The following is an 18,554-nucleotide window of genomic DNA, read 5'->3' on the forward strand; positions in this document are numbered from 1 at the left end:
CAATCTTCCACTGACCAATACAGTCCTGTTTGGGAAACCGCCTTACTGAAATTGCCTGGCCATCAAGCTCATTATTGTCTATACCAGCCTTCTCCAACCTGGTGCCCTCCTGATGTTCTTAGATGCCAGCTTCCATCAGTAATAGCCAGCATGGGATAAGGGGAGTTGTTGTCCAATATATCTAGAGGACACCATATTGGGAAAGCCTGGTCTACCATGATTTGGAGCAGCTCTTCGGGGTTTAAGACTGAGGTATTTCCCAGCCCTGGGGTATTCTGTGATTAAACCTGAGACTTTGTCTTCTATGACTGAGCTATAGTCTTTCTGAATGAGTTCTATCAGGGCTGCTTGTGTCCTGTATTTCAGTGTATTTATTTATTTCCATAAAATTTATATACCACTTGATTGTAAAAAAACAAAACGAAAACCTTTAAGCGGTTTACAAAAGATAAAACAGAAAAAATACACCTCTAAAACATACAAAGGTTAAAATATTCAAACAAGGTTAAAAATACCTCAGATTTTTATACATTTAGGTATCCTTGTCTAAACAGGAATGCATTTAGCAGATTCCAAAAAGGGTACAGTGACGGCACCTGCCTCAACTCAGTATCTCTATGCCATTAAAACAAGTTTCTGATTTCTATGACTGAGAAGATAAGCATGAAAATATGTAGGTAATATCTGGTATAAAATCCTTGCAAGCCAGAAAGGGAGGACTTTCCATCCATGATTAGGACTTGGGGGTTACCTGTTACCAAGAGTGAAAATGATCTCCATAGCACTTGGCTGAAGCACAACAAATCTTGAAGATTCCCCACCTACACCAAAAAAAATAAAAAAATAAAAATACAATTGACATAATTTGGGGAGCAATCCTAATTCCCATCTGGGAGCAGTGGAGTCACTGTCATATCCCAACCTCAAGTGCTCATGCCGGCTGGAGTGGAAGTTATGTTTATGGCCAAGGGTAGGTTGTGAGGCCCAGATCATGCATGTTGTCAGTAGCTGGAGCAGCTTAGGTGCCCACCAGTTCTTTGCTGGCCCAGCTCCCTTCCTTACCCCCTCCTTACCCCAGAAACACCTGCTGGCCTCCCACTACTGAAGCCTGGGGGAAACCATTCTGAGCCTGGCAGAGGGATACCTTGGCCACCCAGAAACTCAGCCCAGAATGGTGAATTGAGGGTTTGAAATGCTTTATTTTTTAGGCTATAGAGTGTGGTTTTTATTTTAATTTTCCTAGGTACAGAGTATATACACAGTATTGTATTCATGCATGAATGCTTTTAGGACAAGAAAGTCTACCTTGTATACATAACTTCCCACTGGATTCAGTGGAGCTTACTTCCAAGTAAGCACACTTGGCAGCATTTTCCTAACAAATGTTCATGTGCAGAACGGCGGGCCCTTGAAAAGTTTAAGGAATATGCCAGTCTAAATGACACGGTCTTGTCTGAAAGTTTTGCTGTGCTATTGTTAATGTGTGGCACTAGAGGCCGAGGAGATAAACACGAGAGTTTTTTTAGTTTTCCCTCAGGCTGTTTACTGTGTTGCTCTGACAGCCCTCCTGCATAGGCAATGTCACTGTATTATGCAGGCAGTTACTGACTGTTGTTTAGAACGGACTTTTTTTTTAATATAGAAGGAGGGAGGAGGGAACTGAAATGACAGAAGGCTATTTGAAGTCACGTAAAAAGTGTAAGATGGAGGGTGGAAATGAAACTATTGTTGATCTCAGAGCCTGTTGCTGGGACATTCCCTAATTCAGAATAGTGAGAAAATGTTTCCATTTTCTCAGAATGAGTTTTGTGACCATGCTTACATAAGAAAACAATCCTATACACAACAAAAGCGGGGGAAACTTAGGCCTGGGGGCTGAATTCAGCCCTCCATTATGATTTCTCTGGTACTCAGTAGAGGCAAATTTAGGGAGGCACGAGTGGTGCAGCTGCATTGGGCGCTGAGCCAAAGAGGGTGTCTTCTCAAAGCCCAGTAAGCTCTTGCCCAGCTTTGGGAAGGTGTGTGAGGGCTCTTACAGGGTCCTTGGGTCCTCTTGCCTCCTTCCCAAAGCTGTGCTGCCAGGCAAGCACTTAACTGGGCTTTGGGAAGGAGGTAAGGGGGCTACAGGACCCTGCCAGAGTCTCGTGCCTCCTTCTCAAAGCCCAGCTGAAGCTGGCACCACAATTTCAAAGTCCACTATTTTTACCACCATCGGAACTATTGGTTTTATGCATAAGTAATTTATGCAAATATAATCAATTAACTAAAACTGAAATGATTACTTGATTGATTAAGATGCCTTTAACGTTTTGGTCTGCTCTAGATAAGGGGAAATTTGTGCAAGCCAGCATGTTTCTTCATGTCTGTGTGTACTGGCTTAATAATTGAACGTGCAAATGGGTGCTGCCCCCTTCTTTTCTGGCACTGCAGTGCTCCATACAGCACTCTGAGCACTGTATGTCCATCAGGAAGAGCCCCTGGAATCTGTTTGGGGATCTGGAGAACAAACACAGCATAGACTCACCTGCATCTCCCCAGTCATCTAATTGACATCATTGCTGGTGTGTTGTATGACTTGTATCCAGTTCTGCAGCTCACGCAAGGGAGCTTGTGCAAGGAGAATTCCCCATTCTGGCCTCCCAAATGCATGCGCTGCGCCGCCACCCTCCCAAAAGCCTTTCCTGAGAGGCTTCTCCCTTGTGTGAGCAAACCCCAAAGATCTGATCACACATAGCCCAAGATACTTGATGAGGGTATGTAGTGGCAGAAAGTCCTCATGCAGCAGCCCATTAGCTCACCTTCATACAATAGGGCCATTGAACATTTTCACACTGGAGCCTTAAACAAATGTTTGCCCAAAGCACTTTGAAATGCAAATGTAGAAACTTAACATTTGAATTAGAATGGCTTCTTCTAATTTCTATTGCACATCAACAATGATCGAAGAAATTGTACATGAGAGGCTCAAAAGCATATTACATTTCACATGCAAAGATATCCTGCTGCTTACTTACAGACAGTTGAAATAGGTTTTCAGTTTAGTATTATTCTCTAAGTGCCTTTCATATGGATTCTGATTGTGAGGCTAGAGCCTGAGTTCACGGGTTTTCAAGCCATAACCAAACATTGCATTTTATTTAATTGCTTCTTTTATGCTTCCCCCTATAGCTCCTTACTGCAGCTTAAACCATATTGTGAAGAATGGTGGAATTGTAAATAAAACCAGGGGTACAGCTGGCAGCACCGTTCGCTATTATTGTAAACCTGGATATAGAATAATTGGCCATAGCAATGCAACTTGTAGACGTCACCCAAATGGCATGTATCAATGGGATTTCCCTGTTCCTCTCTGTCAAGGTAAGATCCTGTTTCTTAACAACACATGCACACACAAAAATTTGAAATTATGGTGGTATCACAGGTTTTTAGAGTGGAGGAAACCCTGACCCTTAGTCTTTGTTTCTTACACCTACCCGTTTATTCAACCTAAGCATGAATAGAAAGCCTGCTGTTATGTGGAACTGCCTCCACTGATTCTGCTGGCACCCATTTCACATAAGAAACTGAATAGGAATGCTATGTTAATAAATAGTGAAAGATTAATGTGGTAATCTGAATGCCCAAGAGAAAACAGTCCTTTAACCACAACAGCTTCTCCTGAAGAGACATGCATTTGAAGTCATTGTGCATTTTAAACTGCAGCTTGTCTCTTCAGCCTTGAGAATAGCATCCTTTCCTTGCACACTGCGGACATATACATTAAGAATACTTCATTTCGAGGGTACAATACGCCTCATCAAATTATATATCGCCTTGAAGTCCTTAAGATGAGGTCAGCCACAAATCTTGTTTCCTTATATTGTAGATGAGTGACTTACGGTTTGTTTAAGGACACCTAGATTTGAACTGGCTGTTTCCTGGATCACATCTCGCTTGCTTTCAATTATGGCTATAGTAGAGATCTTCAGACATGTAATTGTCATCCCTCCCCACCTTCAGCCTGCCAGCACCCAGCCAAAATTCTTACACAAAAACATTTTAGCCTTAACAAAAACAATTTATTTTTTAAATCCATCTAGCACAAGCATACTAACGGGGTTTTTTTAATGGAGGATTCCCCCCACCCCCTGGAGATCCTTTCATGATGTCTGTAGTACCAGTAAAACTGTAAATAGTTTTTGAAATGTAATTTTAGAAAACAGAGCTGTTCCTTTCTGTTTCTCTTCTACAACAGTCCCCCCTCTCCTCTACCCCAGTTTTCATAAGAAGACATTTCTAACTTGTGTTAAGCTGTAAGGTCAGGTGGTATTTTTCATTTCCCATCTTGTCGAGGTGCAACTCAGCTAATAAAGCACTTGCTGCTGCATAAAGGACTTGACTCCCTTCCAAGGAATAATAATTTATTGTTATTACTGTTACTTTCAGCTGCTGACGCAGCAGAAACCTGCACAAGCAGCACTACATTCAAAATAATTATATCTGAAGAAAATAGCAGTGTCTACAGTTAAGGGTGCTGAAGCATTTCCATCATAATATCAGTTTTCTAGCTTCCTACTTCTTGGTTTAAGGTTTGCTTGTTGCTGGGTTTCTCTTTCCAACCTCTTCCCTGCTCGAGTTTTTGGGAAGAAAGGAAGGAGCATTTGGCACACCCACCCACCCCATATTTTTCCATCAATGAGACACCCCCTATTTTGGGGGACTCTAAGAAAATGGGGGGAGATGGCCCCCATGTATAAGACACCCCCAAATTTTGGACACTATTTTTTAGGGGGGGAAACCTAGTCTTATACCTGGAAAATACGGTAATTCTCAATATGTATATATTTTCTCAATATAGAGAGAGAGAATAAAATATATATAAATCGTTATCATAACCTCTGTGCAGTTCTCCATAAGAGAATCCATTTGCACAGGCGAAGCATGTGGAACTGCATGGGATGCCAGAATGCCAATCAAATACTTTTGTAAATACTTGTTAGGAAAATACTGCAGCATATGTAATTGTGCACAGAGGGTAGAGATTGCCCATACTGCTGCCACATTTTGATTAAAACCATGTTTAAGCTATTCAGTCAATCAAAGCAACAGTACTAAATCAAAAATTAAAATAATTAAATGAATGTTAAAACAAGTAACAAAAGTATCCAAAACAACCAAAAAAAACAGTAGTCAGTGAAAGCTAATGCATCCACTCACGTCTTGGATAGGTTTTGTCTTGAAAGGCTAGGTGAAAGATACTAGACTAAGATTTACTTGTCTGCTCAGTTATTTTTTTTAAAAAAATATTTGTTTTATGGTGGATTATGTTCTGCTTTTGTTGTATATTCTTGCTGCTGTTTCTGTATATCTGCAATCTGTGTGGATGCAGAGCAGTTTAGAAATGCTTAAAATAAATTAAAGAGCAGAAGGACAATTCAGTTTAAAAGCCTGGCTGTATTTTAAAGAAGCGTTTAAACAGGATTCTTTGGAGGAAGCCTTGTGCTTCAAAAGTGTGGCATGTTCACAGTCTGCATTCTTATGGTGGTGTCCTGACTTTGGAACAGCCACCCCAGCAAGTTTTGCAAGCATCCTAATTCATATTAGAGGAAGGAGCTCTTTACATGCACTACAGATTATTTAGGCTCTTTAAATCAAAGCCATTTTTGAACTGTGCCTTGAAACAAACTAGTAGCCAGTGACATCCTTAATGTTGGGGAGGTGTGCTTTCAAACTGATATGCTTTCAGTGAATTTAAATCAAACTTTTCCTTGTTCTTGTTTTAAACAACGGTGTCTAGCTGCTTGCAACAGCTAGAAAGCACTGTTGCAGGCTCGTTGAATACTGTGACTAAAAGTCCTGTGGAAGTGACATTGTGTTACGATGTGAGGATGTAGCACATCGTAACACACGGCCACTTACAGAAGACTGTAAGCCAAAGGTTTCGATGAGTATGATAAGCACCACATAAAAAGAAACAAAGAATCAAGAAGTCCTTTGATCACATTGCACAAATGTAGGTTGGAACGACTCCTGTCTGGGAAAGGTTCGTGGACATGCAATCTAATCTGCATTTCCACATTCTAATCTGAACATGATCTGGCAGATGCAGAGTAGGGAGGTTTGCTCCAACTGCATTATTGAAATCCTATTACATAAGCTGCAAACTTTCATTCAAGAAAATAATTAAATGATACAGTAGCACAAATAAACCCATTCAGGAAATAATTTATGCTGCCTTGAATTCATATTTGTACCTATATGTTTAACATCTTGATAAATTCCCACTTATGTACATAAACACAGTTTAGACGATTAAGTGACTCCTTCCAAGCTTTTGATAAATATATTTTCATTATAATGGAAATGGAAAACATAGGAAAACTATAACAAATGAAATGGTTGGTTTCCACCTCAAGCTGAAAAAAGTTATACTCATAAGCAGCCCAGATCAGCATTTGAGCAAAGAGTATCTATACTGAGATCCATTATTCAAATATAAGAAGTACTCATGTTTTATATTGGTATCCATACTATTATATGTGACAATGCTGCCTTTGCTGGAGCCAGTGTGGTGTACTGGTTAAGAGCGGTAGTCTCGTAATCTGGGGAACCGGGTTCGCGTCTCCGCTCCTACACATGCAGCTGCTGGGTGACCTTGGGCTAGTCACACTTCTCTGAAGTCTCTCAGCCCCACTCACCTCACAGAGTGTTTGTTGTGGGGGAGGAAGGGAAAGGAGAATGTTAGCCGCTTTGAGACTCCTTAAAGGGAGTGAAAGGCGGGATATCAAATCCAAACTCTTCTTCTTCTTCTTATGGGGGGAAATGTTTCATTATTGTTTCTTTTGTTATTAGGCCTCAGCACAATTATTATAAAGTGAGTCTCTTAGCAACAGTAATAAGATAAATGTGTAATGTATGTATTATTACTATTATTTCCTGTACAGTTTCAGATTTGACAACAATAATGATTACTTCCTGAGGCAAATAGCTTTTCCACTTTTCTTCCTCTTTTCAGCTGTATCTTGTGGTATTCCGGAATCTCCCGGAAATGGCTCAGTCTGGGGTAATGAGTTTATTTTGGGCAGCAGAGTGATATATGAATGTAATGAGGGCTTCAAGCTAGATTCTAGTCAACAAGCAACAGCAGTGTGTCAAGAAGATGGATTGTGGAGCAATAAAGGAAGGCCACCCGTCTGTAAACGTAAGTATAGAATTCAGAAAAAATGTGTACCCATTTAGAAACTATATTTTACTTCTTCCCATTAACAGTTAAGTGCAATAGAATTCCTCCCCCCGCCCCAATGAGATGGCAAATCTGAGTTGAATCTGAGTTTAGAAAGCTCTGGACAACTCCAGAGCAACACTTAGCACACCACCGATCAGTCTTCATCTCAGTTAACTGAGCCATAACATCCATTAGCTTCCAGAATGACATTGGGATGGGAAAGATATTATGTAAACGCCACTACATTAATGTGGAGTTGGGCTGGTCTGAACCCACATTTTACTCTCCTAGTCCTTTTTCCTGTTTGAAGTGGAAATGGGGGATTTACTTGTCATTGGTTACACTTTGTTGAAAGTAGGCAAAATACCGTTCTTTTCCGTAGATAAGGTTTTTTTTATTTAATAATTACGTTAAAAATTTGGGGTCATCTTATACACGGATAGTGCATAGGGGGGATGTGTGATTGGTTGCTGCTGCAGGCCGGAGATTGTCTGCTGCTATTGGGCAAGTTATTGGTGGCTGCAACATGGTCTAGTGTTGATTGGCTGTCGCTGCGCAATTGGGCGGGCAATTGGCGGCTTCTTCCAGCGAGGGGACAGACGATAGGTGATGCATGTGAGTGGCAACATAGGTCAGGCGGGTGAGCGATTTTCGGCAATCCCCTGTATAAAAAGCTCATCAACTCTGGGCCACCCCCCAAAGTAAAGCTCAACAACTATGGGCAATCTCCCCCCATATCCTTAATTTGGAGTCCCCCAAAATAGTCTTATACACGATGGCGTGTTATGCACAGAAAAATACGGTAATTCAGTGGAACAAGTGTTCCTTAGTTCTTCTAGCTGTAGCTGGCTGTTTCATATGCAGATGATACAGATATGACTAATGGAGATGAATGAAGGAACTAGCAACCACGCGAAGATCTTTGAGCTAACAGTGGTTCTCAACCTTGGGTCTCCTGATGTTTTTGGCCTACAACTCCCATGATCCCTAGCTCACAGGACCAGTGGTCAGGGATGATGGGAGTTGTAGGCCAAAAACATCTGGGGACCCAAGGTTGAGAAAGGCTGAGCTAAGAGTTGATCTTGGAACTGGAAATTTTAGCAGTGGTGTTTAATCATGTCATTCCTGTCAGCAGTGAGTGGCAGACCCAACAAATTGTTTTGGGAAGCCCTAAGCCTCATGCAAACAGCGTGATAGATCTGAGATCTAAAGGAAGTTTCAGACACTGTACCTAGAATAATGCTGTCTTCTACGTCTGCACAGCTGTGCATCCATGCAACACTAGCAGTAACAGCAAAAAGATTGTGGTCGCTTCCAACTCTTCAGTTATGATTCTATGAAATGTACACATTACAACATGGTTTGGGGCCCAGGCGTCTTTCTCAAACTTTCACATCAAATACTTCTATTGGACCTTATCTTCCTCTTGATCTATGTCTCTTTGAGTCACACTTGTCCTAAGAAACCCAGACAATTCAATTGGAAAAGCAGAGATTGTAAGAAAGAAGTATTTCTTTTTCTTAATAATTGTTCATTGTCATTGCACAGTAACTACTGACCAGTCCCTCAAGAACTTAATGACACGCCCAATTGCCAGTTTTCTTTATCTATAAGAAACATGGTTGATATTTTCAGATTGCTTATTGGCTGCAGAGGGAAAAGGAGGAGACACCTTTAAAAATCTGCCTATTTCCCTTCTATGACCATAATTTGAAACCAGCATAATTATCTATATTTATTATATATTTGATTAATTCTACTCCTTCTACAGAGGTTTTAAGGGATTTTTCTATAGTTTAAACATAGTTATGTCTGCTCAGTGCATTTGAATGAATTGGTTTGCATTGGGTGCTTACATTATTAAAACAGCTTTATTGTTTCCTTTTCCTTTCTAGAAAATATTTTCTTCACTTTCTAAGCTCTTTTCATAACTGTGTTGTGACATTTTCCTTTCTGTGCTTGATAAACATGAACTTTCTGACATGCCATTATCATTTGGGAGATAACTATGCACAATTTATTTCAGCTCATAATTCAGTTTATTATACTGACACCACCTTCAAAATGTGTTGTTGCATTTGGGATCACTCTTTACCCTCTTCGTGCAGCAATCAAACCTTACATTTTCACCTCTTAAGAGCACCAAAGCCTACTTTTCAAAAATTTCAATGCAACAGGAAAATCTGTGTGATGGGTGTGCTAAAAATACTTTGAGCAAACTACATAATGAAAGAAAACTTGACCTTACCTTTGCTTGATCCTATTTAGATTGTTTCTAATTAATGTATTATTTTGGTTTATTTTTCTAAACTTCCCTTAAAAATTCAGGGAAAGCTGGCTTATGCATTTAATAAATAATATTGCTACTAATGGACTGGTCATTATAACTGATTCTTACTTGAAAGAGAAGCCAGGGCAGCTTATTTTTAAATCATAAATAAAACCTATTTTGTGATGTTTAACACTTCTATTATCCAGATACTAGAGTTACCACAAAATATTGGATAACAAAAATTTGAAGGCAAATTTGGAGATTTCTGCTTAGGAAAAAAAGCCGAGAAATGATCATGAAATGCTAAGAGACTTTTGATAAGACTCTCAAAGCTTTCATGGGAAGAGAAGAATGGAGTTTTACAGACCCCTTAAGTTTATAGTGAATTCCTCCCAAGGTGATATCCAAGGTGAATATTCAAGATTTTGTCTTGGCTAAACTGCTGAGAGCTTTGGCAGGAAGACGAACATATTTTGATAAACCAGTGCAATTTACCACCAGTTAGCTTTTATACCTCCATGTCATAAAAAATGAGATCCAAACCCAATATGTCCACTTTCATATAATACTTCTGGTGCATCTTTAATCTTTGCTGCACCTTCACTTAAGTCGTAAGTGGTAAATGGTAATATGTGTAGAATTTGTTCTCTTGTCAGTTGCAACCCTTGAAATTAGTAGACGTCTAGTGAAGGAATGAGCTGGGCTCAGAAAAATTCATAATTACTAGATATACCAACAAAGCCTTGGGGGTTTGTTACACTAACCTCATAGAACATCACTATGAGCCCCTGATGTATATTTTTTCTCCAGCTCGGATTGCGTTCTTATTTGCAGAAGAATTCCCAAGTTTACTCATCTTCTCGCCCAACCATCAGCCTGGCTTGATGTTCTAAATCCCATTTCCTCTTAACAACACTTACCTGGCTTGGACCATAGGGAGGGAAGTAGAGAGACCTGATAGTTCGCTCTCTCCTCCCTCTGGGACATTGACAGTGCCAGTAAATAAAGGACTCAGTGCCAGATCAGTCTGAGTAATAAAATCAGCTATTTATCCCCCCCTTTTTTAAAAAGGAAACAGTGTAATATTTTCTGAGCCACTATAATTTAACATGGAGGGGAGAGGGTAAAGTTACCTATCACTAGTACCTGGGTTAATTAGAAGTCCATTTCATAATCCAGTCAGCCCTTTGGGTGAGGTTTAAACCATTATTTTACTCTTTGACGGCTGCAGTCTAGAATATAGGTTAGAGGTAGTTAAGTCTACTTAAAATTTAAATTGATGGGCCTTTTCTGTTCTGTATCTCCAGCACTGGCTACAAGGTGAATCTGATAGTTCTCCACCTATTCTGGAGTGACATACGTTTGTACTTTGAAATACTTTTTACCTCAGAAATAATCCTCTGTTTTGGCAGTGCACATGAGTGTTGGTGTAGGTAAATAATCTCATTCTAGTGATGTGACATATAATCATACTTGAAGGATGTAATTACATTTACTTCACTATACTTGGAAGCAGGCAGCAGTTAATACATATATCAACAGAAACAAATCAGCATAGAAAAGAGGACAACATTTTTCCTCTACATCTAGACAAATCTGACATCATCTCTGATTCAGATGCCATGTATAAAAATAGCAAGTGTCACTGGTGTCTGAGGTATAAGAGAGAGACTGATGGGTGTCTCAGTAATTTGTTCTAAATACAGCAGCTGTTAAGTAGGCCGTATTTTAATTCAAGAATAAAGCAGTTCTGATAAATCAGAGGAATTTGCTGCAAAATTAAACGGCACCATGGCACAAACAGTTTTCTGTCACTTATATATTTAACGGCTTTGCATATTCTTTTTTTTAAAAAAAATGCTATGCCATTACCATATTCTCTGCACATTTTATTTTTCCAGTGTGCAGAGAGATGTATATAGAAAGAGAAACAGATAGACAAAGAGGCACAAGGTCACATTGGTGATCTTGAGCCACTTGTTATTTCTCAGTTCAGCACACTTGTTTTGAGGGTAATAAAGGGAGAAGAACCTTGCACAGCATCCTGAGCTCCTAAAAGGAAAGGCTTGGTGAGATGGATAGGTAGATCTAAAAAGTCATAGACTTCCAGCTGCCAGAAAATTCCTTCAACACCAACTGGAGAATGGAGAAGGTCTCAGAAGAGAGGAATTGGTCTGGCTTGCTCCCTATCAGCCCACCCAAATGATTGCTTATCTATCTCACCTATTCACCCTAAAGCCTCTGAAAATGCAGAGCCTTAAAAAGCTGAAATGTCAGGAACTGAACTGAACCATAACATCCATTAGCTTCCAGAATGACATTGGGATGGGGAAGATATTATGTAAACACCACTACATTAATGTGGAGTTGGGCTGGTCTGAACCCACATTTTACTCTCCTAGTCCTTTTTCCAGTTTAAATTGGAAATGGAGGATTTACTTGTCACCGGTTACACTTGGTTGAAAGTAGGCAAAATAATTCAGTGGAACAAGAACCATTCAATATCAAACTAGGGATGGAATTTTCCACTGGGACGCGCACTGTAGATGTAAAATATCTTTCCAACACTATTTTTTTAAAAACTTTCTGTAATCTCTGAGGCATACTCCCCTATCACAAGAGTATTAGTGTTTGCCCCATGCTTAGAAAACAATGTATCCCATCAGTTTTCTACTTGCCCCATGCTTTCTATGTACATGTCAGAGCAGTTTTGCCTTTGCCTCACTGATTTTTCCTAGAAAACCTGCTATTTGGTGATAAATCAGAGCAAATGGGAATCCACAGAAAACCCGATCGCCTTTTGCTCCAATTGAGTGCTAAATTGGCAGGTCAAATGGAAGTATGGAAGAGCCCTTACTCCCACTATTCTCTCTAATGCGCCTGTTTCCTCCCGTATATCTCTGTTCTACTCTTCTAAATTTTATGTAGAATTTAATTTTAGTATTTTGCATCCCCCCCCCAATTAACTTTCCTCTCTATCCCCCATACTCTTTGACAGGTCTGTGAGACTTTGCTTTTCCCCAAGCATCTGTTTGATGATGGTGTTACCTGCCCTAAACCAATTGGACAGGGTGGGCTATGGTGTTAGAATGTGTTTTCAGATAACATTGCTAAGTATTTTGTAACCCTGCCCCCTCTGTCTTATGGTAATAGGTGTACATATGCAAAGCATCTGAATGGAACACACAAAGCCTATTTTAAAAGAAATATCACACAGATTAAAGCTTGGTTAGATAAATGAAGCTTTTGGAAATGGCATCTGTGTTTCCCATTAGGTAGCAGTTTACTATTCCCTATTCAGTCTCCACTGAGCATAATATACTTTTGGCCATGATTCTAAACACATTCTGTGCCAACAAAACAATACAGGTTTTAGTGTGCCAGTGGGCTTTAGCTCTTACAACTTGTTATTAATACATTCTTCTTTCTATGCAAACTGTACAACTTGGCCTCTTAATCATACTTTGAAGAAAGTACCCATATTATAAAATTGAAACAGTACATTTCTCCCTCTCCCCTCATTTCTTAATTGAAACAGCCTCCCAGTGTTGGTGTTGAAACAAGTGTAAGATGCTATGCACCGGAATGTGCATTTGAGAAATGTTTATAGCACGCTCAATTTCACCAGGAAAAGTCTGCTGTCAATAGGATGGTGATTCATCTTCTGTGAAGTAATATTGGAAGGAAAGTGCTAATACTAAAGTGTCCTTGCTTCACAGCTGTGACTTGCCCCAGCATTGAGAGCCTGCTCTCAGAACATGTTGTCTGGAGACTGATTTCTGGGTCGGTGAATGAGTTTGGCGCACAAGTCATGCTGAGTTGCAGCCCTGGCTATTATTTAGAGGGTCAGAGACTCATGCTGTGTAAAACTAATGGAACATGGAGTGATGCTGATGAGAGACCAGTGTGCAAGGGTAAGAAACATTTATTTACACAGTGCTCAGTTCTGTCCAAAGATACAGCTTCTATTTTTCTACCAACACAACTTAAGTAAAGGAACTAATATCTGTTAATAGCTTTTCTGAAATATTTGAGGGCAATCCATCAAGAAGGTATGCAAACCTCGTTCAAATAAATGGGCCCTGCACCAAAACACGGCAAATGTAATCATACAGGGTTATATATAATGTCCTACTGCTGACAGGCAGTTCTTTCATCCAGCAGAGGTTTCTGTGGACAGAACATGAAGGTAGCCATTTTTGCTTAAAATTCCCCCTTGTGTGTCTCCTCCGTCTGATCTAGTGGGTTGGTAGATCATTGAGAACAATGTGGGAGGAAGTGTGGAGGTTCTGCAGGAGAAATGAGGAATTTGTGCAAATTGCTTTCCTCTACAATCTGCTTATGGAAGCCGTTGCTGTATCGCAAATGGAAGGATTACACTGGAGATGTTCTGTTACAAAAAAAAAAGTTATGTTAATTTATTTTTGAGTGTAGTTATAGCAAATATTTATAAATATCTATGTCAGTTTGCTATGTCAGGGCCCTGTACACCAGTGTATACAAGATACATTTGGGCTCATACACTTTGAGTAGAGGGGGCAATTTCACATGCATTAAGAAATATACATGCATAACTGGTGTTTTTTTTTTAATCGAAATGAACAAGGTAACTCTTGAGGATGTGAGAAAGGGCTTCATATGCAGATCAGATCTTCGCATCTGTAAGAGTAGTTTGTATTGTACATATGACATGCATCATTTAATTAAATGAATTATTTGTCCATTCTCAAGAGCCTTTATTCAAATAAATTCATGTATTCATTGTTCCTATTACAGATTAAATTAATTGTGAATGGTGCCCATCAATTACATTCAACTGTAATTAGACAAACAAGCTAATTAACCATGGATTATCTGAATACCGAAGTAATCCAGATCAGTCAAACATGAGCTGAGCAATCTATTTGATCTTCAGAAATTAAAATTCATTAAATATTTGAGGCTGTTAAACTATTTATTACTATGCTTCTGAAAGATAATATAATAAAAACACTACAGATTACATTATTCGTTATGTAAGCACAGAGTGCTATCATCGTATGTAGTCTGGGATCCAGAGAGTCACACAGCTGGTGCTGTGCACACAGGGGATTTTGGATTTTGGAAGCTGCTGCTCAAGAACCACATGTTACAGAGCCAGTTATCTTTGAACCCGGAGGAAATTTCAAAAACTGAGTGTGACATGTGATGAAACAATCTATTGCACAAAATAAAAATTAAAAACCCAGTCGTCAATGCTTACAAGTTTTCAGTCATGTGTAAAATAATCCTTTTGCACCTTGTAAAGCGTTGGCAAATAAAGCATGGAAGGTGGTTTTGAGCTGCCATACCAGAAAAGCTGGCATATCAGCATGGAGGTGAGAATGCACATTGTACCGCTTCCGTGCTGCTTAAATTGCCTCCAAGTCACAGTTACGCACAGAATCGCACTCCATCTATTGTTTCCATTACTTCATTGTTAATTGACTATGTTTCCTTGAGCGTGTTACTAAGCCCAGGTGTCTTCCAGTAGCTTTGTACATAATTGCTTGGGTCTTACTGTAAAGCAGGGGTGAAGAAGTTCAGGCCTGGGGGCCAAATAGTCTTCCAAGCCTCTTTGCATGGCCCTCAAGACTCCATGCCCTCAGGCCTTGCTTGTTTATTGACCATGCTTGGCATTATCTTTGAGTGTTTTTGTCTGGCTGGAAGGTGTGTTTGAACTCTGACAATGCTTCTCTATTGCCTGGATGGAAGATATAGAAGGGGGTATGAGGGTGTGGAGATGCGGGTGGCGCTGTGGGTTAAACCACAGAGCCTAGGACTTGCCGATCAGAAGGTCGGCGGTTCGAATCCCCGTGACGGGGTGAGCTCCCGTTGCTCAGTCCCTGCTCCTGCCAACCTAGCAGTTCAAAAGCACGTCAAACTGCAAGTAGATAAATAGGTACCGCTCTGGCGGGAAGGTAAATGGCGTTTCCGTGCGCTGCTCTGCTTCGCCAGAAGTGGCATAGTCATGCTGGCCACATGACCCGGAAGCTGTACGCCGGCTCCCTTGGCCAATAAAGCGAGATGAGCGCCGCAACCCCAGAGTCGGTCACGACTGGACCTAATGGTCAGGGGTCCCTTTACCTTTACTATGAGGGTGTGAGTAAAAGCTAGCCCACTCACTCTATCAATGAATTAAGTAAGAAAAAGCAAGCAAACTATTTGAGACATCTGGATATTGCCTTAGAGAACTTACATTCAGTAGGCATGAACCACTTGCTTTTCTTCCTCCCGTGCAAGGTATTGGAGCTCCCCGGGTCTTGAGGCTTGGAAGTGGCCTCTAAGCTAAAGAGAAATGAGTGGTTTTGTTTCTCTGGGGCAAGCCAGTCAGACGGATGGGGTACAAATAATAAATTATTATTAAAGTAGTAGAAGTATTCTCTGGGCCCCCAAATGACTCTAAGAGCCTCTTGCTGCTGCTGTACTGTAAGTACTTTATTTTCCCTTTTCAGTTATTTCCTGTGGCAGTCTTCCATCTCCACCAAATGGTAATAAGATTGGAACTCTGACCGTGTATGGAGCCACAGCAATATTCACCTGCAACACTGGCTATACCCTAGTTGGTTCTCATGTACGTGAATGCCTAGTGAATGGACTTTGGAGTGGCACCGAAACTCAGTGTCTCGGTAAGTACAAATTGCAGCAGAAATCTAAAACCCCAAAAGGCAAGTGTCATGTGAAGGATATGAGTTTAGTTTTGTAAATTTAGTTCACCCGATTTCAGTAAATGGTATTGTTCGTACTGGTAACTTTGTGTTACTTTGTGTAACTTTGTGTCAGCTTGAGGCACTGATTTCTTGAGCACACATGGAAGGAAATATATTTATAAATAGGTTGGTATTTAAAGGGGATGGATTCTTTATTTATTACTCAAACATCTGAGAATTCCATTCTTAGCGGAATCCTTGGTAAGGATCTCAATTTATAGTATAGCACCCACTGTAAACTTTTCTTTTCCGGCTTTCTCCTAGAAGGCAAAAACTCTTTCCATATTGGCCTCAAACATTCTTTATTGAGACTGTTTTAAAGCCAGGTAGAATATAGGGACAAAGCAATCACAGGATCCCCAACAAGAAAATTTCACTGCACAGACACTGCACTACACTTTCACAGAGTAACAGGAAACCTCAGAGAAAACATAATCCCAAGGAACTGATGTTGTTTCTGGTTTCAAAATGCTGTCAACAAAGAATACAGAGCAAAAGATGGTGTGTTTTTTTTTTTGGTATGAATTATTTCTATCACTAAAGTTGGCATCTTCTAAAATCCATATTAATAAAACTACAGCCATTAGTATTCAAAGAGGAATTTCTTTATATTGAAAACTGAAATATATATATATATTCTCAGTTCAAATGCTCATTTCCAATTTTAACTTCGCAAATCAGGAACTTGTCATTACCATAAGCATGTTACAGCTCAGAAGTTAGATTTTTGAGTCTGACCTCTTGCCCTTACTGCTTTGATATTAATATTTTCTGCCTCAAAATTAATTGCAGTTGTCACTCATTTCAGTTTGAATGTATAGCTCACAAAGTGGTTGTTTAGATTTCAGTGGTGAGTAATTTAATGAGAGAGAAATCTGAGCACATTCAAGCATTACTCAATATATACCCAGCCAATACACTTATGAGTTATTTTATGAAATAGTGCTAATATGTGTGTGTTCAGGAATTACAGGTACATATTTGCAACCATTTTAATAGAAAACATTTTGTGCAGTCCTATGCACTATTGCCCTCTATCAAAGTACCATTTAAATCAATGGGGTCTGTGCATGCTGTTCTGACTTTGCACTAATCTATAGTCTGTTACTGTCAATTGGAATTTTGTCAAGTGTTTTTTATAACATTTTATATCCTAATAGAAGTTCTGGGATTTTTTTTATTACCTCGTGCATGCATAAATGAACAGAAGTCCTAATATTTAAAGCAATTATGCACTATAAACTCTATAAGGGTATGCACTGTAGATCCTGCTACAAGCTCCATCTGGTACACAGGCTGAGACCCTACCTGTCCGTGGACTGCCTCGCCAGAGTGGTGCATGCTCTAGTTATCTCCTGCTTGGACTACTGCAATGCACTCTATGTGTGGCTACCTTTGAAGGTGACCCAGAAACTACAACTAATCCAGAATGTGGCAGCTATACTGGTGACTGGGAGCAGCCACTGAGACCACATAACACCGGTCTTGAAAGACCTACATTGGCTCCCAGTACATTTCCAAGCACAATTCAAAGTGTTGGTGCTGACCTCAGTCCGGTACACCTGAAGGAGTGTCTCCACCCCCATCGTTCTGCCCAGACACTGAGGTCCAGTGCCAAGGGCCTTCTGGCGGTTCCCTCGCTGCGAGAAGCCAAGTTACAGAGAACCAGGCAGAGGGCCTTCTCGGTAGTGGCACCCGCCCTGTGGAATGCCCTCCCACCAGATGTCAAAGAAAAAAACAACTACCAGACTTTGAGAAGACATCTGAAGGCAGCCCTGTTTAGGGAAGCTGCTAATGTTTAATAGACTATTGTATTTTAATATTTTGTTGGAAGCCGCCCAGAGTGGCCAGATGGGTGGGGTATAAATATGTTGTTGTTGTTGTTGTTATTGTTGTTGTTGTTGTTATTATTATTATTATTATTATTATTACTATTACTATTATTATTACTACTACTACTACCACTACCACTATTACTACTATTATTATTATGGGGCAGCCTTGCATAAACACAGGTATTTATAGGCATAGATAATTTTCACACAAAAAGCGTTTTTTGACCCTCCAGATGTTGCTGATCTACAGCTCACATCATTGATACTTGCCCTGTACCTGCCCTACTTAACCAATGAGTGGCTGTCTTCCATTACATTCCTTAATTGTGTTGTGAGTTCTCGCTGCCTTGCATACACAGAGAGAAATGACAGAACCAAAAACTTCTTCTGGAGTCTGGTCTACTCGGGTAATTTCTAAGGAATTAAGTAGTCTACCAGGAAAAATTTAATTTCGAAAATAATGTACTGTGCCATGTTTCCAATCAATTCCACCTTATCTAGCTTGCCCCCCCATC

General features: G+C 40.0%; 1 protein-coding gene across 5 annotated transcripts in view; it reads left to right on the top strand.

The window, feature by feature from the left end:
• CSMD1 (CUB and Sushi multiple domains 1) overlaps window positions 1-18,554 on the top strand; it is a 937,839-nt gene that overhangs the window by 862,474 nt on the left and 56,811 nt on the right. For all 5 annotated transcript variants that reach the window (XM_083606880.1, XM_083606881.1, XM_083606882.1 and 2 more), the window contains 4 exons: window positions 3,169-3,357; window positions 6,995-7,180; window positions 13,196-13,390; window positions 15,950-16,123. In XM_083606880.1, coding sequence (XP_083463006.1) covers window positions 3,169-3,357; window positions 6,995-7,180; window positions 13,196-13,390; window positions 15,950-16,123 — 744 coding nt within the window. The remainder of the gene's footprint in view (window positions 1-3,168; window positions 3,358-6,994; window positions 7,181-13,195; window positions 13,391-15,949; window positions 16,124-18,554) is intronic.

Source organism: Podarcis filfolensis, assembly GCF_964270895.1.
Source record: "Podarcis filfolensis genome assembly, chromosome: 3".
Lineage (NCBI taxonomy): Eukaryota > Metazoa > Chordata > Lepidosauria > Squamata > Lacertidae > Podarcis > Podarcis filfolensis.